This window comes from Pteronotus mesoamericanus, unplaced genomic scaffold, assembly GCF_021234165.1.
Source record: "Pteronotus mesoamericanus isolate MK-2021 breed Mesoamerican mustached bat unplaced genomic scaffold, CSHL_Meso_final contig_94, whole genome shotgun sequence".
Taxonomy (NCBI): Eukaryota; Metazoa; Chordata; class Mammalia; order Chiroptera; family Mormoopidae; genus Pteronotus; species Pteronotus mesoamericanus.
Window position 1 is genome coordinate 50,459,632 of NW_026555285.1, and position 25,696 is coordinate 50,485,327.

The 25,696-nt window shown below is 40.0% G+C and overlaps 1 protein-coding gene across 3 annotated transcripts in view; it reads left to right on the top strand.

Moving 5' to 3' along the window:
* Positions 1 to 25,696, top strand: part of NBEA (neurobeachin) — a 482,091-nt gene that overhangs the window by 90,546 nt on the left and 365,849 nt on the right. For all 3 annotated transcript variants that reach the window (XM_054586547.1, XM_054586549.1, XM_054586548.1), the window contains exons 15-25: positions 347 to 409; positions 506 to 603; positions 3,424 to 3,516; positions 4,915 to 5,023; positions 8,442 to 8,523; positions 8,756 to 8,879; positions 9,713 to 9,905; positions 11,178 to 12,191; positions 14,342 to 14,556; positions 16,653 to 16,806; positions 24,382 to 24,562. In XM_054586547.1, the coding sequence (XP_054442522.1) occupies positions 347 to 409; positions 506 to 603; positions 3,424 to 3,516; positions 4,915 to 5,023; positions 8,442 to 8,523; positions 8,756 to 8,879; positions 9,713 to 9,905; positions 11,178 to 12,191; positions 14,342 to 14,556; positions 16,653 to 16,806; positions 24,382 to 24,562 (2,326 nt within the window). The remainder of the gene's footprint in view (positions 1 to 346; positions 410 to 505; positions 604 to 3,423; positions 3,517 to 4,914; positions 5,024 to 8,441; positions 8,524 to 8,755; positions 8,880 to 9,712; positions 9,906 to 11,177; positions 12,192 to 14,341; positions 14,557 to 16,652; positions 16,807 to 24,381; positions 24,563 to 25,696) is intronic.

Sequence of the window (25,696 nt, forward strand, 5' to 3'; positions counted from 1 at the left end):
TAAAATATATAATATTGTAAAGTTTGGCAGTAATTTGGATTAAGAGACAAGTACCAGGATCAAATAGTGATATTTATTAATACTTAATATTTAAGTTAGATGATCAAAATATACTAACTATAGGGAAGGTCAGATATTAGCAACTTGAATGAATAAATACTGATGTCTAAATATTTACTTATTTAACCCAAAATAATATAGTTGTTTCATTATGAAGCATCTAGCTATTTTAATTAAAACATTGCTACTCTTAGGTTGTTATTTTCTTTTAAAATGATCATTTTGATGTCTGTCTTTAATTAAAGTTTTAATTTTAGATTTAAATTAATATTTTTTAAAACATTAGGATCGAGGGGTCAAAGAAGATGAACTTCAGAGTATATTAAATTACCTACTTACAATGCATGAGGTAGGACACGTTCTGGGTCTTCTTTTTTAATTTTTTTATTCAAAGCATTAGCATAAAATTTTAACTGAAGAAATATTGGTGCTTCTCATTATGCAGGATGAAAATATTCATGATGTGTTACAGTTACTAGTGGCTTTGATGTCAGAACACCCAGCCTCGATGATACCAGCATTTGATCAAAGAAATGGAATAAGGTATGAGGATAAGACTAGTATTTTTAGTAGACTTGAATTGAGTACAGTTGTGCTTCCTAGAATGGCCCCCATTCCATGAACTTTTGAATAACTACAGCGAAATCTTACACATAAGAAGGAAATAAGTGGAGAAAGCTCCTATGAATCCTCTAACACTCAGCTGAGGCGGCGTGAAGAAAATGGGTCTCAGGTCTCAAGAAGAGTAATTCAGTTGTCACTACGGGAAGGACATTTCAGGGAGGGGTAAGAGCCTATTCTGTGTTGCAGGAAGACGAGCGTGTGGTGGGATTCAGCACAAGACAGCTCAGGAGCTTGCTAGTGACCAGGACTGGAAGGCCCATAGACTTTAGTTTGGTTCTGTCGATCAAAAGTAAAGAATTACGGAGATTTCCATTTTGTAAGATACAGGGGCAAGCTCCTTGGAAAAGGAGGTGGAGAGGGACAAAATGGCTGTGAGGGACAACAAGTTAGGGCGGTGACCATACGGTGGTGAAAGTGGCTCTGTTACCGGACGGCGGGATCAAAAGAAGGTGAAGGCGCACTTCAGTCAGGAAGACGGGAAGTAATTATGTAGACAGGGGAGTTTCTTGACTAGTATTCTTACATCCTGGCCCCTTAGGCGGAGGATCCCTTTTTATTTTCCTAGAGTCTGAGTTATCGGGATGAGGAAGAAATCCAGGTTGCTCCCTGTGCAACTCAAAGGAAAAGTAAATCAGTATTAACAACCTGAGCAAACAAATTAGGATTCATCGATCTTTTTATAAGTAAACAATCATGAACTGATTTGGCAATGTTTCCTATTAATGCTGTATTGCAATCTTTTCTATCGTGTTTCATAAGAAACACTTGTCTATTTGTAGAGAAAATTCTAGATGTTTTCATGTGTCAGATGTTAATCATAATTTCTGTTGGTCTTTTTATTCTCTTCAATTCAAAGTTCCTCCTAGAAAATGGGAATTGAGTGGAGTTACTGATTCTGTATCTGAGGGTAGTCACATTTTTAGACTTTGAGCTTTTCCTTTGGATCTCAAGATTATTTTTTCTATTGGATGTTTTTCTTATGAGTTCCTGAACACTTCTTATTTGACATGTGTAACTTTCGTATTCTCATACTTATTTTTTTAAATTACTGATCTTGGTCCTTAAAAGTTCTGAAAATAGATTTCAGTGTAAATATATTTAAGAACTTGGAAAAAAATCTTCCAAGGGAAGTAGTCACTGTATAGTCTATCTTTACTCATTGTCTGATCTTCAGTAGAGTAATGCAAAAAAAAAAAAAAACACATTATCAACAATGTATTAATTTTTTGAATAGTATAAGCTACTGTGAAACAAACATAACATTGGTGCCACTAACTAAGCTTTGTTCCACTTTGTTAATGTTAACTGAGATGATAGGAAAATTGTACTACGTCCTCTATTACCAGCTTTTTTGTTTAGCCCAGATTGTTTCACCTTCAAAATATAGAATGGCATTTGTCCCCTGGCTGTGTGGAGGTGGGCCGGCCACCTTCCCGGGAGGGCATCTGCGGACCGACACACGCGGCCGCAGCCCCGGAGAGCAGCAGGCAGCTGGCCCGGGCGAGCGCGTTGAGGGAGGCTGGGTCGGAGCGGGCGGCGGGGCCCGCGGGCTCTTCTCCGCTAACCGACTCTGCTGCTTAGTGCTCTGCGTGTGTTTTGTTTTGTTTTGTTTTTTAATAACTCAGATACTAATGATGGGCAGGACAAAGGGACCAAGAGTGCAGGAGCGTCAGGGACCAACGCCCCTGCTGCTCAGTGCTGCCACCAGTTGGATAATCTCTGGGCCTGCATCCTGGCCCCCATCAGGAACAGAGTTAATTAGTGACTGGAAGGCTCTAACGTGCTTATTAAGAACAGCGACGTTGGTCAAAGGTCAACGCATGAAAGGACACAAGGATGGAGATGGTTTTTGTTCACATCTATATTTGTACATTTTATTTAAAAAAGATATTTAAAATAATAACGCATATCCTGTTTTTATAGTCAGAGTCACCACTACCACCCCACAGGACCTTCTTAAATTCTAGAATTAGTTTAAAAAGAATATAGTTACTATTGCTCCCTCTACCTTCTCGAAAATATTTACTTTTATTTTTTGAATAAAATGTGGGATAAAATCTCTTGTACAGTATTTGAAGTGACTGTATAGGCTGGGAAAGGTTATGTGTCACTAGAGCCTTTTTTGCCCCAAATAACAGACTGCTTCTCACACGGACGGACGGACGGACGGACGTAGTGAAAGAGTAGCGTGCATGGTGTAGAACTTCCAGCAGGGTGGGACCCGGGGACTGGGGAGCAGCAGGGGGTAAGTTCCTCCCTCTGCCACTTGGGTCCGAGAACACACAAGGCTGCCCTGTAGTTCCTGGGTCACGGTATCGCCTAATTCAAGGGCCCCACAAAGACGACGTGTTGCTTCCCTGATCTCGTCCTGAATCCCGAGGGAAGAGAGATAATTGGGGAGGCCCATAGCCCAGGGGTCATCGAGTACAATGTCAGGGGCAGTTCCAGCGGAAGAGTGGCTTCACTAAGCGGAGGTCGTAAAGTAGAAGATCTTTACTGAGTGGGCTGGGACGCTCATACTCGTGAACAGCTGGTCACATTGCCCTTTTTGTTATATGTTCGAAAGCCAAGTTTAAAGAAGAGTTTATAAAATATTCTGATTTTTCATTTTTTTCAATGAATTTGAAATTCTGAGAGGTATTTTGTATGTTATGTATATTGTAATTGTAAAATATGCTGTGCTTATATTTTTAACATTTGTAGGAGTTTAAAAGATCATTGATTTTTATATTTTTTTAGGGTAATCTACAAATTACTGGCTTCCAAAAGTGAAAGTATTTGGGTTCAGGCCCTGAAAGTTCTGGGATACTTTCTGAAACATTTAGGTCACAAGTAAGTTGATGTTTTTTTAAATAATGAAATGTGGAAATATCTACTGAAATCGTATTTTTATTAGTTTTTTATCAAATATAACATGAAATTTGACTGGAATCATCTTACAGCGGAAAATAATAGCTTCTTATGGTAAGAGTCGCAAAAATATTTTATAAAAGAATGTCTATTGATAGTAGATTATGGAACAAAAATCACAATTTCTGTAATATAGTTTATTTGCTTGCTGAAAACTATTTGGTTGCTGAAAAGAAAATATTATTTATTTTCTTAGATATAATAGATATAATAAAGATATAATAAAGTATGTCATCAAATAAAGCAGATATGGATATGATTTCAATAAAAACTGACCTGACCCAGAGAATATGTGTATATTGAGGTCTCCTTTCACATCATGCCTTTACTTTCATGCTAAGTCAGTGTTTTTTTATGTTATATTCTTTTCTAATATTGGGGTTCATTACTTTTCATTTCATTGGGGTTCATTGAAAATCCTAGAATCTTTTTTTCCTGAAGTCCAGGAGTCAGATACTTTAAAACAATCACCTGTTGATATATGAGTATTTTTGATAGTTTTGTCCAGTGCATGGTTACTCTTTTTAAAAATTCATTTTCTATACAAATGACCTCAAGAAATTAGTGCTGTTATTTAAGTGTTGGTAGATGGGGTTCCTCTCAGAACCTTGCCAATTCTCTTTGTGTTTAAATGTACCAAGAGTTTACTGATAATACCGATGAAAACTGCGCAAAGTCCAGACAAAATATCTCTGACATGCTAAGTGGCCTACAAGAATAGGTATTATTCTCACTTTCTTTTCAAACCACTGGTCAAGTAAGGGAGAATAGAGATATTAAAGGCATGGAAACTAAATCACTGTGGGCAGGGTTATAGAAAGTTACCCCTTTATGACTGAGAATGAGAAACACGTGTACTTTAATATTAAGAGATAAGGATGGCTGATTTAAAGAAACTGATTACGAGATACTAATAAAGAATTCTAGCCTAGATGTACTGTCTTAAAACTTGTCAATAAAGCACATTTAAAAATACAGAACTGTGAAAAATATTGCTATGGCATACATAATTGTGATTAAAATTTTTATCATAAGTTAAAAAATAAAAAAATAAAAGCATTTGCTTCTGAGGAAAGACAACTACTAAACAGAATTTCAAGTAGTTAGAAGAAATGGTTGGATAACATGGAAGTGTTGAATCATAAGCTAATATAACTTTAGGGAAATGAAATTGAAGGAAAAAAGCTTTCACACAAACAAAAAGGAAACCAGAAGAAGCTCCAAGGAAGAGTTCCTGCATGGATAGCACTGTAATATACACAGAGCAAATGCTGTGCCTGGGTGAAAACCTCTTTGTTCTTTTTCCTTCCCTTGCTCCAGGAGAAAAGTGGAAATCATGCACACCCATAGTCTTTTCACGCTTCTTGGAGAGAGGCTGATGCTGCACACGAGCACTGTGACCGTCACCACATACAACACGCTATATGAGGTAAAAATTTAAAAACACGAGATGACAGCTTTCAGTGTGTGCAGTGGAAAAGAACTGTGTCACTGTGATCTTTAAAATTCGATGTATGATAGGATACCCAATAGAATAAATAGTAAATATTAAAGGACTAAGCAAGTTAGACTTTTGGCAGGATGTGTCAGACAACATCACTTAACTTATGAAAATGTAAGTCTCTGTCTTAGTTATTCTTAACACCAAAAAATGATTAAGAGAATATACATGTCTCATAGTTTTCTGAGGAGCATTTATTCTAGTATCTCATATACGAGAATATGAGTATATTCTACATATATTCTATATAAGAAGCGAGGTAGCTTTAATGGACTCCTCTTTGAAATTGCACAAAGCTATTTTTATACAAATATTTTTTGAGAATTACAATATATGCAAAATATGTTGTGTATTTTATTTGCTTTATATTTATGTTGCTACTCTGTCTATAAATTATGGGTCATTATATTTTCTTTACTTAATGATGGGTGGCACCCTTAAGAATTACTGGTTAGATTTTAGAATCTGTCTTCTAAAGGCAAAAGCAGATTTTTCTGTTCATTATACCTGTGGACCTCGCTCACACCCTCTGGCTCACTGCGGGGAAACGCCCTCTCTCACAGTCTGTCCCTGACACTCCGCCCAGCCACACCGAGGCCTCCTGGGTGGAGAGCTTGACACGCTCAGCTTCTCTTAGAAACACTTAACTGATAGTTTAAATGTGCAGTTTTAGTGACTTTATCTTTTTCTATAAGGGTATAATAGCTTCTGAACACAAATGTTTTTACAAGGTCGTATTCACCTTGAAATAGTTAGGTACCTCCTAAAAAGATTCCTTTCTCAAAATTATAGAATCTCCGAGGGGGACGGTGTAATAAGCATCGTGCTATTTGAATACCCTTTTCCCAGATGAAGAAGCTGAGAATCAGGCAGTATCACACTTGTCCATGCTCTCAAGATACAAAGCTTGTCTGACCCCAGACGCTTGCCGTGGCGGTGAGCAGGGGCAGTGGCCCAGAGTGTGCCCGTCTGTGAACAAACTGGCCCTGCCTGAGCCCGCAGAGCAGCGATGAGCTGTGTGTGCCAAGGCCACGGAGCGCGGGTGGCGGGTGGCGGGTGGCACCTGGGGCCCTGCCTCAGCCTAGGCCGCCTCTGCGGCTCACACCCTGGGAGATGGTTCTGTTTAGAAAATGAAGTGCCAAGGTGTAGTGCTCTGCTCCGAGCTGTGTCTGTCAGCAGCGTATTTATTGGGCTGCCTCGGTGCTTGCAATCTTTGTCGTTTCCCAGCCCGCTCCACTGTGACAGTCACCGGTCACATGGCGCTGTGAAGCTCCCACCGTGTGGCTGGTGTGCACTGAGGCGTGCGGTGAATGTGGAGTGCACATTGGGTGTCACGTCCGCATCTGGCTCTGGGCCGCCCTGTGTTGGCCGGGGCCAGGCCTCACCTGCCTGTCTCACGTCCTTCCGGTTCCTTGGAGAGTTTACCTCTCCTGACTCACACGTTCCTGTTTCCTCCCCCTGTTGAAACTCCCACGGGGTCTCAATGACAGCCTGGCACGTTTTAATAGGAAACGGGGGCACGTTTCATGCCTGGCTCCAGAAGTTTAATTAAGTAGTTGATTCTAGAAATGTATTTGCACACCACGACCGTGCTTCCCATTCCAAACCTGTGGCAGAGTCTGGACCTGTAACTGGTCCTTAATAACTATAATTTTATAATTAAAAACCTTATATTTGAGTATGTTGTAGTTTTCAAAGTACTTTCACACACGGTCTTATTTAATCTTCCTAGCAGCTTCATTAGGTGGGCAACATAGCCATTACCCTCATTGTTAAATGATCAAATAGGGACTTAAAACAGACAACAATATACACCGGGAGGTTCTTTGAGATAAATTCTGTTTTCTGTGCAATGAGATTTCGTCTTTGGGGGATGAGAAAGTTTTGACTGTTCTCTCTCATGGAAGACTACGACCTCCTCTTTTCCCAGCACGTCTGCCATTATTCTGAATCTCTTTGTAACAGGAATTATTGGGATCTTGTCTGCTGGGCTGTAGGTTCACACCAAATCTTTTTGGGTCAATTGGTATGAAAACTTTTTGTAAGCATATGCCAACCACGGATTGTTCTGTGGTATTTGGTTTTCAAAGAAACTTTTACGTCGTGGGCCAGTCCCACCCGACCAGGGGCGCGTGTCTGCAGGGCTCTGCTGAGAATGTGCGAGGCGCTGTCCAGTCCCAGCAGACGTGTGGGAGGGAAGGGGAGGCAGGTGCTTGTGGCCTCTACCATTCCAGGGCTGCTAGGTTTGTTTTTATTTCAAGTGAATACTTTTTGGATATATATATTCCTAATATGATTAAGTAATTTCCTGTCTTTTAAAAACAAAAAGCTGAGCAGAAAGGTAAGAAAAATGCCACTTGCCGATGTCATGGTCTTTTTCTAACCATGGGGAGCCCGTGTCTCTCTTTAATTCTTTCTTCATCCCCAGCTTCTACCCTACAGCTGTGCACAGCAAGGCTTCCCGCGACCTCTCGTAGTTCCCCCAGGGTCTGTGGCCGTGGTGTGGGTTGGACCGTTTGAAAAGGTTTATTCAGAAGTTAACAAAACAGGAAATTAAGTCACTGATATAGAATATCTTTATTAAGTATAGTCTCATTGGATTTTTTTATACGTACAAGAATTAGGTAAACACAGGCTAAGGCTTAACATGCAGTAAATGGTCAGATATCTATTCATACATTGTACTTTTTTAAACTTAAATGTTACTTGAGTGCTGGCAGTGTGCCAGGCGCTGTGCTTGTTGCAGGGCATGTAGCATCAAAAAAGATGGATACAAATTCTGTGCTCACCAAGGTTGTGTTTAATGGAAAAATTAGTAAATGTTTTATAATTGTCTTTATTTATAACTGTCAACTTTTGTTGGTTTTTTGTTGTTGTTTGAATGAAGATTTTAAAAAAAACTCTGGAGTAAATGATGAGCCACCCTGTTTATAAACAATGTCCCCTGTGACACTACATTTTGGGTTGGGACCCAGGACTCAGACTTTATTTTATTTACTTATTTTCTAAGTTTCTAAAATTAATTTGATGTTGAGTCAAATGTTGACAATTTACAGCATACGTATATTAAGGATGCATGCTAAAAAGGTATTTCAAACAATTTTTGCATTTCGTAATTAATCTCTCCTATAGATACTGGTCTTGGTTTTGGTTTTTTGTATAATAAAAAAATATTTTTTGAAGACTCCAGAGTTTAGAAGTGTATGGAATTCACTAGAAGACCCTTTAGAAGAGAGACTTTTTGATTTGAACAGAATTGAAATATTTTTGAAATTGTGTATATATATTTTTTGCAATTGTGTTTTAAGTTGTTTTATAAACAAAATTAAAAATCTTCATTTTTCAGATATTGACCGAGCAAGTATGCACTCAAGTTGTACACAAACCACACCCGGAGCCGGATTCTACAGTGAAAATTCAGAACCCAAGTGAGCGAATAGCATTTTTTATTGTAACGCGGTAGTACTTGGTAACATGTCAGACTAAACCAAAACCTTTTCCAACCACCTAGTCATCATAGTGTTTATGTAGTTCATAACACAATTCACCTACCATGCCGCTAAACCTTTAGTTAAAAAATCAGTAAGTAGTTTTTGAGTGGGAGATATGATGTAATTATAAATCTATACTGTACCTTTTTTAAAAAAAATTATTTTACAGTGATTCTTAAGGTGGTGGCAACTTTGTTAAAAAACTCTACACCAAGTGCAGAACTGATGGAAGTTCGTCGTTTGTTTTTATCTGACATGATAAAACTTTTCAGTAACAGTCGTGAAAACAGAAGGTGAGCAATTTGAATACTATAACAGAACTTTATTCCATTATCTTATTTTTGTTTTCTTATTTGTAGTCTCATAGGAAAATATCTCAACTCTTTCCCACATTGCTCAATACTTTTAATCATCAGAAGGCATTGTATGTTTCTTTGATGTAATGTGCATTTATTATACTTCTTTTTATTTTTACGTTTTTACATATATGGGTTTTATATTTTAATTGAATATATGACTATACATCCACAAATCATTATTTAAAATGCACGGGTCCCTTTGGTACTACTACATGTTTATCACCAGTAGTGCTTTCAGTTGTAAATGTGTTGCTTGGCCCACATTCACCCATCCTTAACCGCGTTTGACATCCGATGAGGTCATGCCTTTTGAGCTAGAACATGGGGTAGAGTCTGAAGCCACGGCGGCTGCCTGAGTCATTAACTTAACAAGTGTTGATTGAACGCCTCGTGCGTGCAACACACCTTGCTTCGCAGGCGGCCTTAGTGTGCAGCTGGTGCAGTTTTGTGGGAATGACAACGATAATGCAGAGGCCACTTTGTAACGTGTTGTAAGTTCTTCGGGAGTGTTATACGTGATGAGGGAGTAGAAAGGTAATAAGTAACTGTGACTGGGAGAATTAGGAAAGCAATTTGAAATAATAATTTGGGTTTCCTAGGGAGAAAATTGGGGGCAGCGTCGTTCCAGGTATGGTGTGTGGGCGGTGCGGAATGACTGCCCCGTGGTTTACCTGGGTCAGCCCCCATTTTCACTCTTTATCGAGAGTTCACCATAGTGAATTCTAATGTAATTTTGGTATTTTTAATGCATATATTTTTCCCACTAGGTGCTTATTGCAGTGTTCAGTGTGGCAGGACTGGATGTTTTCGCTTGGCTACATCAACCCTAAAAATTCTGAAGAGCAGAAGATCACTGAGATGGTGTACAACATCTTCCGGATTCTGTTGTATCACGCCATCAAATACGAGTGGGGAGGCTGGCGCGTGTGGGTGGACACCCTCTCCATAGCTCACTCCAAGGTAGCCGCCCGCAGCGCCTGTCCCCAGGCCCCTCCGGGTCAGCGGGCTGCAGGTGCTCCTCTGGCGCCCTCTGGTGGGCGCCTGCGAGCACGCTGACTCCCGGTCCCGGGCTCTTCCACTGTGTGGTCTGACAGTGTTTCATCTCCTCCGGGATCCACACCTCAGGTTCATCAGTGAGGAACTTCAGACCCCAAAGGGGACCCCACCCAGGATGTATGGCAGGCCTGAGAACTTGGGCCTGAGCCCCTTGCTCTTTTACAAACTAAAACATTCCTACTGGTTCTAATAAGAGTATTTTAGGCCATAGACTCTGAGATATTTGTTAAGACTATCAAAAAATGTCAGAAGATATTTTTATTTTCAAGTGAATCATAAGTATCTTTAAAGTGGTTAAGTGTAGTGTTCTTAATTGCACTATCTTTTCTTTATTCTTAATCCTAGAAATTTATATACTTATATTTTAAATATTATCTGATCTGTAGTAGAAGGAGAATATAGTTTGCTAACCTGCTTTTGGGACTTAATTTCATCTTCCATAAGTTGGAGGGTTTTTAGTATTGTAGTCTCCAAAGGAAGGTTCCTCATAAACCAAAATTTTGTTATCCTATGACTTAAGTGGAAACTAATATCACATGTGCCTCCCAGGAAAAATTTTGAACTTTTTTAATTTTAGAAAAGATTTTATTCCTGTTAAAAACTTAAATTTTATAATAATATTGACATCTTTTATTATTACATTAATAAATTTGAAAATAGTATTTTATAAGAAAATACATTGAATTTCGTATGTCATATATGCACACATATATCCTATTTTAAAATAAGCCTATATAAAGTAATTAAAGTAAGCTATGTAAAGATAAAATTGTGATGTTCTAACAATTTATAAGTGTATATTATAAATGGGTGTGGTTTTTAAAACCAGCTATTGACACAGGCACGCGAGTGAGAGACGGTGAAGCTGACCGCTGTTGTAACAGGGCTTGGGGTCTGTCTATCAGCCATGTCTCCATTTTAGCTCAAGTGCTGCAAGGATGTAGTTCAGCTGGCCTATTAAGTTAGGGTAACACTTAACCTAAAAGAATAGATCACTTACTTACAAGTTTAATTTTATTAGTTTGCCTAACTGTGTGGACATGTAAGAAGTCCTAACGATTTTTGATGATCAGTTCCAAGTACTTGGTGGAACTAAGCAGTTGTTTTAGTATTAATACATGCTGCGTTTGAAATCTTAGTTCTTGGTTCCACTTTTTTTTTTAACTTGCTCCCAAGGTCACGTACGAAGCGCACAAGGAGTACCTGGCCAAGATGTACGAGGAGTACCAGCGGCAGGAGGAGGAGAACATGAAGAAGGGGAAGAAGGGGAGCGTGAGCACCATCTCCGGGCTCTCCTCGCAGGCCGCCGGCGCCAAAGGCGGGATGGAGATGCGCGAGATCGAGGACCTCTCCCAGAGCCAGAGCCCGGAGAGCGAGACGGACTACCCCGTCAGCACCGACGCCAGGGACCTGCTCATGGCGACAAAAGTGTCCGACGACATCCTTGGAAACTCCGACCGACCGGGCGGCGGGGTGCATGTGGAGGTGCACGACCTTCTTGTTGACATAAAAGCAGAGAAAGTGGAAGCCACAGAAGTAAAGCTGGACGATATGGACTTATCGCCAGAGACCCTAGTGGGCGGAGAGAACGGGGCCCTGGTGGAGGTGGAGTCTCTCCTGGACAACGTGTACAGCGCGGCCGTTGAGAAACTCCAGAACAATGTGCACGGAAGCGTTGGGATCATTAAAAAAAGTGAAGAGAAGGATAATGGCCCACTGATAACATTAGCAGATGAGAAAGATGAACTTCCTAATAACAGTGCATCATTTCTCTTTGATAAAATACCCAAACAGGAAGAGAAACTCCTCCCTGAACTTTCTAGCAATCACATTATTCCAAATATTCAGGACACGCAAGTGCATCTTGGTGTTAGTGATGATCTGGGGTTGCTTGCTCACATGACCAGTAGCGTAGACTTGACTTGTGCAAGTATCGTAGAAGAAAAAGAGTTCAAAATCCACACCACCTCAGATGGCACGAGCAGCATTTCTGAAAGAGACTCGGCCTCGGCCTCGAAAGGGCTGGCGTGTGCCGGCATGACAGCCGCAGCTCTGGAGACGGAGTCTTCTGGGGGCAGGGTTGCACCAAACATCGACGCAGGAAGTATAGTTTCGGATACTGAGAGGTCTGATGATGGCAAAGAATTAGGAAAAGAAATCCGAAAAATTCAGACCACTACTACAACCCAAGTGAGTGATCCTACCTGAGTTCCAAGACTCTGTCAAATAGGTGTCAGTTGTTTGCACCAAACCTGAGTGATGTTTTACCAGTCACACTAGGCTTATCTTTAATTATGGTTTGGGGTTGGCCAAAAAGTCTGTACATTTTTTTTCCCATAAAATGAAAGATGCATTTTTCATTTTCACCAGTAAGTTTATTTATCTGGATATTTTGAGTATGTTGGCTGTCTCCTGCATGGTAGAACGCTGATTGTTCTTAGTTAATGTCTCAATTTGATCGCTATCAACTGCAACTTGTCCACCTGGCTGTGGAGCATCATCTGGTGAGAAATCTCCAGCACAAAACTTTATAAACCACTTCTGACACATTTGATCAGTCACAGCACCTTCTCCTTACACTGCACAAATCTTTTTTTTTTTTTTGTGCTTCAGTTGTGTTTTTACCTTTCTTGAAGTAATAAAGCAGATAATAGGCTGAAAATGTTGTGTATTTTCTTACATCTTCAATATTAAAATGGCTGCACAAAATTCACCAATTGTTATGTTTTTTTAAATGCACACTGATGTGATAGCTATCACAAGACAATCTAATAAAATTGTTTCAAATGAAGTTAAAAACAACACTACAAGAGCCATTTTATGGAAAAAAACCAAACTTTTTGGCCAACCCGATGTAAGAATATTTTGTGGAATTGAGTGGTATAGTCAGTCATACATATAGAAGAAATTAAAAATGCCTGAATTGTATTTATTCCCAGTTCTACCACCTTCTGTCTGACTTTGCTCCGCCTCTCTGGGCTTTGGGCGAGCCTGAATTTTAGAATACAGAACGAGACTGTACTAGATCAAAATACGGCCCTGAGGGGGGCTGCCCATTCTGGTATTTTTTGGCTCTGTGACTCCATTTACACATTTTGTACTTCAGATCTTCACTCTGCAGATGTCATTAATTGTAGCCTTTTAAGCTTCAAGCCCAGTCCTGTTGTGTGGATTGGAAAAGAGGACCTGGACCCCGGATTGAGCTGGTGAAGAAAGGCAGGGGACGGAGAAGAAACTGCTCTGCTCCGGCCGGGGGCCAGCCTGCTGTGGGGCCGGCCCGTGCCCTGCGCTTGCCGGTTCGGCCTGCCCCAGCGTGGGGAGGGGGCCTGGGGCGGCCGGGCAGCGGAGCCCCCGCGAGTCACTGGCAGTGAGGGTTTGTTCTGGGACCGTGGGGGGAGTGCAGGACCGGGACAGGGAGGCTCCGAGGCCCTGAGGTGAGGTGAGGACACACTAGGGCTAGGGGCTTGGGCCTCGCCGGGGTGACGTGAGAGGAGGGTGTTTTCTCATATGGATCTTAGTTGTTGAGGCTTTCAGTGTTAAGAGTACTTCCTCATTTTCTAGGCTAAACAGTGCCATGTACTTAAGAGCAGAAAAAAACTTACACACCGTGATTTGTTCTCTGGGTTTTCTGCTCACCTTTTGATGTCATTGAAAATAAGTTTTAAATGTCCTATATTATAAAGAGTACACGGTATACCTAACTGGTGTCTTCGTGCCCTGGAAGACTCCTTCGCAGTGGGGTCCGTGTGGGAAGGGTGTCCTGCCGTGAGCGTGGGCCTGGGGGGAATGCGGAATTCGGCGCAGATTTAAAGCAGAGGGAGGCGCAGTGGGCCATTTACGGAATAGAACCCCCGGGCCTCTCTGGTTTCCACTCAGCGTGCAGAGGCGTTTTTCTGGCTTTCTAACTTTAACAGATGCATTTGTTCTTCTAAACTGAAGTATTCTGAGTGAAATAGACTTTGAAGCTAACAACTCTGAGTGGTATTTCTTTTGACATGTTTTAATCACAAGTAGTTGGTGACATGTGTCCAGTGGGCATCCCTTGGAGTACGTGCGCCCTTTCCTAAGGAAGAAACGTGGTCTCGGGCAGACTCCAGAGGCCCAGGTTAAGGGGATCTGGTTTTCACTGTGGAAGTTGTTACTACCCAGCTATCTGATTTTCTTGCCTAGTTTCGGAGGCTGTCACGTGAAAGCAGCCCTCGCCGCCTTCTGCGCGCAGGCCTCTGTTGGGGTCGCCAGGCCCAGGACGCCGCGGGCGTCAGCGCCCCTCCCTCCCCGTTCACTCGCTTTCCTTCCGTGGTCTTCTGTGATCTACACACACTCGCTTTGTGCCTCTCCAGGCCGTCCAGGGCCGGTCCGTGGCCCAGGACAGAGACCTGCGCGTGGACCTCGGCTTCCGGGGGATGCCCATGACGGAGGAGCAGCGGCGGCAGTTCAGCCCCGGCCCGCGCACGACCATGTTCCGCATTCCCGAGTTCAAGTGGTCGCCCATGCACCAGCGGCTTCTCACCGACCTGCTGTTCGCGTTGGAAACAGACGTTCACGTGTGGAGGAGGTAGGCGTATTTCTTTTCCATAAAAACAATAACTTATTTAAGAAAATGAGTGTTCTAAACTACGGACATGAGCTGAGTCATAAGTGAATGGTACCATTGAATAAATCTCACAAATTAAATTTATTAAAAAATAAACTAAGTTTTTTATAGAATCATAAATATATTTGTAAGAGTTATAAGGTCTGTGTCGCATATCAAAAGGCATCCAAGAACTTAGGCTTGAGACAATTAAAAAGCAAAATTTTGAGAACTAGGATTGCTTATTCTATGTAAAACAGATTTAACAACAAAAAAGTTCAGTTTTGGTTCAAAGAAATTTCCACATTTTTTCCTTTTACATTTGATACATACTAAATTTATTCTTGTTAATATGCTTATAATGTATATATATTATTAAAATAAAATTTAAAATCATCTCTAATTTAAATTTTTAGAGATTATATCATTTAGGTTAGTGGGTATCTATTCAAATAGAATCATTTAAAGAAAGAAATTAAATCATTACCTTGCCTTTTAGTTTAATTTTCTAATAGCAGATATACAACCCGTTAGTTACTTACGTGTGCGGCGCTCTGAGGGTAAGCACAGAAATCAGGAGGTCGGCGGCTGCCCGTAACGGAGTCCGCCGCGTCCTCAGGACTCCCATGGCTTCTTGGCATCTCCTGACCGGCTTCCATGAGTTGGGGGGCTGCTGCTGGTCCCACCTAGGTCAGTGCAGGGTCAGTGTGGGGTCAGTGCGGGGTCAGCGCACGACGCTTCCAAACGGGGGGCAGGGGCTCTTCCTCCTTCCCCCTCCTCTCGTCCTCCTCTTCTTTTTTTCCCCCTCCTCCTCCTCTCCTCTCTCTCTTTCTCCTCTTCCTCTTTTTCTTCTCCTCTCTTCTTCACTCTCCTTTTCCTTCTTTTTTTAATACAAGTCCCTCAAGAAATGTCCCCCTTACATTTCACATGCCAGCAGGGTCCTGTGCTCTTCTGTGAGTCAGTCACCAGCACAAGGGGTGTGGGGATGGGTCTGTACGGAGCAGCACCAGTCCGCACCGTCGCCGCTGGGGCGAAACCAGCCTTCCCTGCCCCTGCTCCAGTGCAGCTGGCGGGCAGAGGCCCAGGTCTTCTCCTTTGCGTTGGTGCTGTTATCTCCGCGTCCCCTGGGGGTGGCCCACAGGGGGCCTGGAGCACCACGAGATACCGCACTGTTCTCGCGAGTGTCAGTGTATGGGAGTGGGTAGTGCGGGCTCCTGAGTGCAGTGGGGGTAGCTCCTCCGTGAGGGGTCCTCCGTCTCCTTTCCTTTAACACAGTGTGTCTTTGTTTCCTGTCAAGGGCTCTCATAAAATTTCCCCAATGAAATTTTATTTAATTTTTTTAAGGTAGTACTTTATATTAGGACAGCAGGAAACTGAGTGAGATCTAAGATACAACAAGATACTTTAAAATTCTAAAAAGTTGAGGATCATTGACTTAAATTTGATCATGGAATATTTTTTTTCCCATTAGAAAATAGTATTCTTTCTATTTAGTTTGAATAGTGTTCAAACTAAAGCAGCGTGTGTCTCCGATTATCTCCATGGCATGTTTCGTGGGGGGACGCTGCACTGCCATCCTTGGAGGTCTTTTCTTTTTCATTTAACGAGTCCTTGAATCTTCCTGCTTCGTTTGGGCTCGGGGCGTGTCCCGTCACTTCTGTGACGAGCAGTGTGCAAGGTCAGTGTGGCTGGTGAGAGGCGGAGAAGCGGGTAGAGCATTCCATTCGCTAGCCAGTTCTGCCTTTCCACACAAAATGAGTGACTTGCCTAATAGATTTTTTAGCTGAATTCGTGGACCCAGTCACATGTCTTTGCATCAAGCTAATACGCCTTATTTCTTGAGGAGAAGCAGAACACCAGGTTAATACATTTAAACACACGGTAGCCATGTTGAGATGAATGTTGCACTTCCACTAACATAATATCTCAATTATAAACGATATTATTTTCCAATAACTCCTTCTTAAATTTGCCTAGCTCTTCATTATTTGTCACTTAAAAATGTTATAAACTGCCTAAATTTCTTATTCTTAAGCCAAGGAAGTGTTCATTTGTATTTTGTTTTTCTGCTATTTTAGCCATTCCACAAAGTCTGTAATGGATTTTGTCAACAGCAATGAAAACATCATTTTTGTACATAACACCATTCACCTCATTTCCCAAATGGTAGACAACATCATCATCGCCTGTGGAGGGATCCTGCCTTTGCTCTCGGCCGCCACGTCTCCCACTGTAAGTACTTGGCCGCCACCTAGTGGGAGTGTTGTGCGATTACGCGCCGGGAGCCCCGGCCCGGTGGTCCCTTCGGTGGCAGGTTTACAAGGCCTGGGCCTCACAGTGACATGTGTCCAAGACCTTGGGCCCTGTGAGGAGGTGGGTTTTAACAAAGCATGTTCATCTAAGGGGCTTTTAACCGTAAGAAGTTATATTTATAAATACATATTCATGGTACTTTGTCAGTGGTAGGTTCCAGCTATGTGTATTTATGAAAATATTTCTCTGGTAATTCTGATGAATACTTCCTAGGAGTCATAACTGTAAATTATTTACTTTATTTTCGTATATTGTTTATCCCTTCAGAGGTATATTATAAGAAACTGTTAAAATCTTTGGTTTGTAAGTCTTCAAGTTCTAAATACAAGTATATGGTTATTGTATAGTAATTGGAGTCATGAATCTAAGTTTAGAAAAAAATCATTATATATGCAGTTTTATATGATTTACTTGAAATATTATTTCTAAACTTACTATTTTAAACAACATCGAGTAGTTTAAACAATCCTGTCCTCTGAGATTTTATCTTGAAGCCAGCACCTTTGCTTTCAAAGAGAACCAAATTAGTTAATTCTAGGAGTGTTTCTTATTTAATATTTAGGCACTTATATAGAAAAAGTAGAAAAAACACCATTTTATACTGTCCTAAAAATGTCACAATCATTATTAAACACCTCAAAACTTTGTTACTCACACGGCATTTTGTATTTTTATCTGACTTTATTTACTGGGTCAACATTTATTTTAAAAAATATACATCTTTGTCTTTATATAAAACACTGAAACGTATTTGTATACTAAGGTTGAAAGGCATTTAAGGTTAATTACATGTCATTTAAAGTATAGTAGGTCAGTGCTAACGTTGTAGTTAAATTATCACTTTAAAAATTACCTGTGATCCATATCACAAACTTGGCTCCGTAGCTGCTTACTGAGCGGGCAGGGAAGGGAGCCCCGCGCCGGCCCTGCGGCTGCTGTGCTCGCTGTCGTGCGGGGGACTCGTCTAAGCCCCTGAAGTGCGCCTTCTCCAGAGGGAAGCCGGTCCTGCTGGCGTGCCTTTCACTTGGTGAGGCAGTTTCCAGATTGATCTTGGGCTTCATTTCATCATTTACAAGTTTTTTCAACGTGACTCTTCTTCTCACTTCGCTTCTGTCGGTGCTGCCACCCCAGAAGCAACATTGAAACGTAAACAGTAGCAGCAGGAGATTGTGTCCTCCAAACCCCTTTCTCTGGCAGGCGCACACACTTGGACTTCATCTGTGGGTTGAGGACCCTCGCAAAGACAAGCAGGGATGTGCAGGGGGACAGACCACTGTTAGGGCCTCCGTGGAGGCAGCGGCTCGCTGAGGACATGTAGGCAGGGAAGAATGGTCAGTGGTCATGTGTAATTTTAAAACTGCATTCTAATAGCCAGGAAGGGAGAGGTTTTCTATTTCTACACATTAAAAGCTGAATAAATCCTTGTTTTCCTCCTGGCAGTTTTTTCACCATGTAAATTTTATTTTATATCTTATAGTTGTAATTATTTGTTGTCAGGAAATTTTAAAAGTTTGTATTAAATTTCCCAATAAGTGTATTGTTTTAAAATGTCTGCAGAACAAAAAAATTGACCTTATATAAAGTTGGTACTAGGCATTAAAATTTGCATAGGCTTCAGATATTCACATTACTAAATAGCCTTCCAGATTTTAAAGCTAAAAGATTGCTACCAGAACAGGGAAAATATTAAATGAACAAAATATATTAACAATAAACAGTATGATGTATAGTGCTATTTCACTACCCAAATTTGCTTATTTTTATTTTGTAATGAAAGTACAGTAAAGATACTGACATTTTGAGGTTTGATATCCAAACTATTACCTGTGCAGTTTGACCAGTATAATTTGGGATTTGAAATTTCTTAGTGCCTAGACTGTTTCGAAATGATTTGAGAGTTCCTTCAACTGTAGGAACTTCTCTTCATTGTCCCCGTCTCTGTATTTTTGTTAGTTCGGTCCACCAAGTGGTTGTGCCCGTGCCTGGTTACACCACACAGCTCATTTTGTGTTCTTCAAACAAACTGCCCGTGAGGAGCAGCAGCCCCCGGGCGACCGGGCCTGGTGCTGCCCTCTGAGTGTGCTTCCTGCCCCTCGGTGGTGTAAGACTCTTGCTGAAGCCCTGGTGTCGTCATGGGAACACGCAAGGAAGGGGGAGACGGAATAAAGGGGAACATTAGAACGGACGACAGGGAGCTTTTTGACTTAGATTTAAAATGTAAAAGGCCAGAGAGTTGGAAGGAATAAGTGAAAAAGGAACCATTGATGACATTAGAAGACCAAAGGGGAACAGTGTCATGTAGACACAGGTGAGTGTAAACCCAGAGGGGGAAAGAGGAAGAGAAACATTGGAAACTACTACTTGAGCGGCCTGGTAATTTTGTTCAGGTTGGTGGAGTTTTTCAGAATAGCCATGCATTCTATGCAAATGTGCATTTAATGAAGAATTTGGAGAAATACTGATGTGGCAGTGGTTGGCAAACTGTTTCTAGATGGATCTGATAGTCAATGTTTTCAGTTTTGTGGGCTGTATTATCTCTGTCCCACCTACTCAACTCTGCTATTGTGCAAAAGCAGCCATAAAGGAGTAGGTCTATGTGTGTCCCAATAAAATTTTATTTATAAAAACAGCCAGTGGAACAGATTAGACTTCTGGGCCATAGTTTGCTATAATCTTCAAATAAATACAAATGTCATAGTATACTGTCTTAGTGTGAAAACATTATTACTTATTACTGACCATGGTAAATTCAATAGTTAAAGCTTAAGATAAATTCACGCTCTTCTATTAAATAACTTGATTTTGACTTACTGAACATTTTTAAAATTTAATTTTTTAGAAAACAATTTTACTGAATATTATGGTCGTTATGTTCTGCTAGGAGATGAGCCCCCTTTTCACACTTGGTCATACTATTTTATTTTTTTAGTATTGACATGTCTCATGTTGAAATTACATTTCATTTTTAGAGAGTAAGTAGCACGCTAAGTACTTTGCATTGTTACCCATTTAAAAACATGAATCAAAGCTCAACACAGGAATATGTCATTCCCATTTCTCAGTATAAGTGTGGCTCTCAGGGAGTCTTCTTATCATTGAAAACAAACTCCTTTCCTGTTACCAGTGAAATTCGGACATGCCCTTTGTGAAGTTAGGGTTTACTGTAAGGTACAAGAGCATTGGCATAAGAAACCCCTTACATTTTAACTTGGGTTCTGTCACTTACTGGACATGACCTCAGTCTCCTCACCTATTTACAGGTGTTGGTCCTGCTGACCCCATGGGGCTCTGGCTGCGCATGGGTCGGGTTACAGCTGGTGAGGTCTCAGGCGGAGAAGGTTCTCCATGAATATTTGCCCCTTAGCTCCTTTGGGAATGACTTATTCAGAATTGTTTCATGATCAAATAATCTTCCCATTTATAAAATAAGCCTGTCTGTCAGAATTCTGATGTTTGAAATAGGATATTTGAGACCAACGTGTTGTTACGGGTTTCTATGGCCACGACTAAAATGGTGTAACCTTTCTGTCCGCTCTCCCGTGGGATGGCACCGCCTGGTCTGTTGACCGCCCGGGGCTGTCTGAACGCGGTAGCCCCTGCTGAGGACAGCGCTTGGACGCGGCTGCCGCAGCGGTGCCCGCCAGAAACCCGGGTGATTCGGCCCATCTGACTTGTAAGGAAGCGTCTCGATGGAAACTTGAAGGGGAAGAGAGTGCAGTTAGGCAACACTTGCATTATGGCGAACGCTGTGACCTTAATATGCATCGAAGAATAGGACTTCACTGGAGTTCCAGTTTTGCCTATATTATTTAAAATCACATGTGGCATAGAAAATAAGTTACAAAAATAGTTTCAAGTCTCTAAATAATACCAGTGGTTTTTATCTTTAGTACCCAGGGGAAAATTTAGAGCTCTTAGTATGCATTTGACCAATCTTTACTTTGAGGAAGGAGCGTTATTTTTGTTGTTGCCGTGGGCCATTTGGAGTTGATGTGACGTGAGTGGTTAGTCAGGGCCTCGCGCACGCCCTCTCCGCATTGCCCAGCTCGGTCGCAGGGGGCGGCAGGATGGGAGGAAAACAGCCAGGAGAGGCGGGGGGCGCGGGTCCGCTGGCCGTTGCAGAACCGCTTTATGATTCCAGGCTGACGGCTGTGGTCCTCCATCTAGAACACCGAATGTTTAGAGTTTAATGCATTTTCATCGGTGGTTTCGTTTTCCTTGTTAAAGAAGAATAATAGAGACTGACACTTCTGGTGCTCCTAACAGTTTCAGTGTCATGAGAAAGAACAACTGTCTCTATTAAAAAATGATGGCAAAGTCTTCATTTTAATTTGTTTTCTTACATTATCAGAATATTTAGTTAATATATGTGGAAATATTATTTTTTGTTTTATCTCATAACACTGATTATACTGTAGTATTCTCAGGAAGCTTTTATGTTTTTCTGTACAATACACCATGTAAATAGAGTGCATTTTGAAATTTATGCTTACACATACTGGTTTCAAAAACCAGAGAATAGGGGCAGTTGGTGATTTGACTGTGAACCTTCTATCCAAATTTTTGACTATGTTGAATGTAATTAATATAAGATTGTGAAACTGAGTAAGATATCTATGTGATTATGTTAGTTTACATGTAGACCTCAGTCAGTATATCAATAGATTATTTCCTAGCAAGGGAATGTGGTCTCTAAGTTATAATTATTCAAATATTTTACTCTTTTACTAACTCCTGGGAGTTTCGATATATGGATGGGTACCAAATTCTAACATGATTCTTTAAAGAAAATTCTGGAAGTTTGATATAGTTTATTTTCCTAAGTCATTTCTGCCTAAACCAGTACACAGTTAGGGCTTTTACAGAAACATTATATTAGTTTATTAAATGTTTACTAAGTCATCTGCTAGGAAAAGATACTTATTCTACAAAGGAAGAATATGCATAACTTCTAATACATGAACTATATTTATGTACATGTTATTTGGGCAGAGTTATTCTAATGAAGACAATAAATAGAAGTCTAAATATTTGATATTTAATCTTAACCATTGTAATATATAAAATGAATGCCTCTTAGAATTTTTGCTTTTAATAAAATAATCAAATATAATTTTAAGTGTATTTTGTGTTTCAATTTTACATTGTATTTTTATTTAATTTTAATAATTTTCTTTTCTTCTACTTTTTTGGTCTGTTGTCTGTTTTGTCTAATGCATGTCCAGGGTTCTAAGGTTAGTATTACTTTGTTAATTTTCAGGGTTTTATTTTTAAATTTTATTTTTACTTATTTATGAAATTTTTGACTTGGTTGTATTTTGCGTTTCCATACCATCTTTAACATTAGGTATGCTTTAGGTATATTTAAAAGATTCATTAAAAGGATTATTGCTTTTAATTCATTAACAAGTTACTATTTTATTATCCACAATAGTCTTTAGAAGAAGGTATCATAACATAATGAAAACAGCAGTATTTCAGTCATATGTATAACCAGGTGTTAGCTGGTTCCAATGAAAGAAAAGTGGATGAAATGTTATTTTAAGATTGGGAATAATGATATATGAATGCTCTTTATTTTTAAACCTGTTATGTTTATATAACATTCCATCAAAATTATATATTTTATGTATAATGTAATAAGAACTCTTTTAGGTTGTGGTTTGTGTTAAGAATGCATTTTATTGTAAAATTATTTTTGTTTAGTCAACAAAAACAGTCTGACAGGTTAAATGGACAATTAATAATTCTGTTTATAATTTCTGTTTGTAACTTACTCATTTAAATATTAAAGCATATTTTGAAGGTTGAATCTTGTAGATCCCAAAAGACCCAAGAAAAGACCATTAATGAAGTGAGTTAGTGTTCTAATAATTTGAGGAATTCAAAATAATGAAAAATTTATTTGAGAACATATCTATGGATATCCTAATATTCTAATATCTTGAAAAATTATTCAGAATATTTAGTAGATCTAAGCAATGACCAGATATTCCATTCTGTTATAAAAACTTAGATTGATAACTATGATTCAAAAGCAGTTTTATATAAAATGAATTTCTTTGCTTTTCATTATAATCTGTTGTGCTCACGGGTTTTAACTCATGCTATGAAATGATGCTATAAAATGAAGTGCTAGGAATCAAGGAGCATGCATTTCAAAAATTTTAGTAATGAAGTAATCATTTCTTTAGGATATAGATACTGCACTGACATAATGTAAATCAACACTGAAAACAAATTTCTGAATATTTTCAAGCTTGTTTTAGAAAGAATTTTACCACCAATTTGATGCTAAATGGAAGGAAGAGAGGTTGTTTATTCTCCATGGAGAATCAAGTTACATAGTGCTTGCAATAGTCATCTATCATTTTTCATACCCATCTTATACACAGGAAATGTTTAAAGTTGACATTAAAGAAAAAAACCTTTGCTTTCTGCTGACCTTTTGATGTTCGTGTGAGAGGAACGCATTTAAGTAGAAGGATGGGCATTAGCAATGCACAATGAAAAGTTGAATTGAAACTGAGACTTGGAATATAGGCTGACCTTATAGTTTAATTTATTTGAAGAACTAAAGTTAATCGATACGACTAGTATGCCTTTTTTAGAAAATTAAAGCATAAGTATTTTTTATTTTTAAAGCATTCTTTACTTTACTCTGCTTTTTGAGATACTGAGAAAGTGAAGCCTAGTCATAGTGAACCAAAATAATGAAAAATGTTACGTAATCAACAATGAAAAATAAGAAACATTGCAATCGCTTATAACATTCAGTTATGCATCTTAAGAAACAGAATACTTTGTAACATTCCCCTTGGAAACAGGAAATTGTATGTTATCACAGACAATATTTTAGTGAAAGTGCGGGCTTCACCAAGGTAGATTTCTGCTGATACTAATTTTTGCTAGTGCTTATATTTGTAGAAGAATAATCTTTCTGATTATTTTTACCTTAGATTTTTACTTTTCAGATACCTAGCGGTTTTAGTTTATTCTGAAAAGGATAAGTTGTTATATACTCTTATTTGACACTTGTCTCATTTTGATGCTGGTGAAAGTGCCGCGTTATCTTCCCTGTTACTCATCATACATTTATGGGAAAGAAAAATTAACACTTTTTAAAAAAAAATAAACAGTGGTGAGGATTTTAGGCAGGAAGTAAGCATTTTATATTTCTTAACTAATAAAACAAAACCAGTATAAATATATGTGTGCTATTATTTCTAAGTATCTTTGCAAAATGATCTTCAGTTTGGAACGTAGTTTCTATAAATAATGACATTGAAATCTAACATTGATTTTAAAAACAGATTTTTCCTTTATTCAAAGATAATTCATAGGTAGACTAATTCGATACCCACCTCTTATGATATATTAAATTCAGTGGTATTTTATAATTTATTTTTTCATGAAATATACTAATTATACTATATGTATGTACATGGATTACATTTCCAAATGTTAACAAGTCTATAATCTTCCTTTTGAAAGACGGAGTTGGAAAATATCGAGGTGACACAAGGCATGTCCGCAGAGACGGCGGTTACCTTCCTCAGCCGGCTGATGGCCATGGTGGACGTGCTGGTCTTCGCCAGCTCTCTGAACTTCAGCGAGATCGAGGCGGAGAAGAACATGTCTTCTGGAGGCCTGATGCGGCAGTGCCTGCGGCTCGGTGAGTCCGCTCCCCAGGCCGAGCTGTGGCTTTGCTTCCTGGCGCTCCGGGCTGCCGGGTGATGAGGAGTAGGCGCTGGAGAGCTTGTTATGGTCATTTACAGAAAAGTGCACTGTCTTCACGTGAGAGACTCACAGAATTGATCATCTCAAATGGATTATAATTCGAAATAGAATTGAATGTATTTTGAATTGTTTAAAAATCAGTAGGGCTGTGCATTTTTCATGGAAGTGACTTTAATGTAAATTCATTTGTTATCTCTGCTTTGGTGGGCTGGTGCAGAGGGTGGATGTCCTGGGCCCGTGCACACACTGGCCTCGGGAGCACTAGTGCTGTGTGCAGAGTGCGGCCCAGCGGGCCAGCTGGGCCAGTCTCGCTGTGTTTCTCCGAGGAGCCAGTGTCCTCGGACAGACACTGTGCCCATCACCTTCTATCTGTGAAGGAGCTCAGCGCTCAGGCGATGCTGTACCTTAGATGCAATTGAAAAATTTAAAAAATATTTAAAAACCTGTAGATATTAGGGAAATGAACAATAAAACAGGATGCCATATGTCTACTTCCAACTGCAGTGGTACCACAGTGCTTGTCATTAATTCATTCTGGAACACGTGACAAGTGACAGCTGACGAGTACTGAACGATGCAGTGTTTTCTCTTTCAGGGCGGCATCATGACTCCTACAAGTCTAGCGCTTGCGGCAAGTCCCCTGAACGAGCGCTGAGTGCTGAGACGTTTTTTTCTCAGCAAAATGTGATGAGTACAGGGTTTGACGAGTTCTGAAGCTGATGAGTTACCGAGGTGTGACTGTATTTTTTTTTAAAAAAGAAAGAGAGAAAAGAACTCTGAGCCCTGACCATAGTCAATAAACTTAGGCCAGCCCTAGGCAGCACTGTCTGTAGGCACCGTAACCCTTCTGAAGGGGGAATTCATTTACACTATTTAGATTTTAAGAAGAACCAGAAAGCTGCTGTTGACATCCTTTCCTTAGAGCATGAGCAGGACATCAGATGGGCAGGAAATTCCTGATGTGTACTCTTTTTCCCCATGATATAAACCACTGTGTAAAAATCTACACGTATAATTTCGGGGGGGAAGTTTCTGACCTGGGTGAGGAGGAAGAACTGCTTTAGGAACG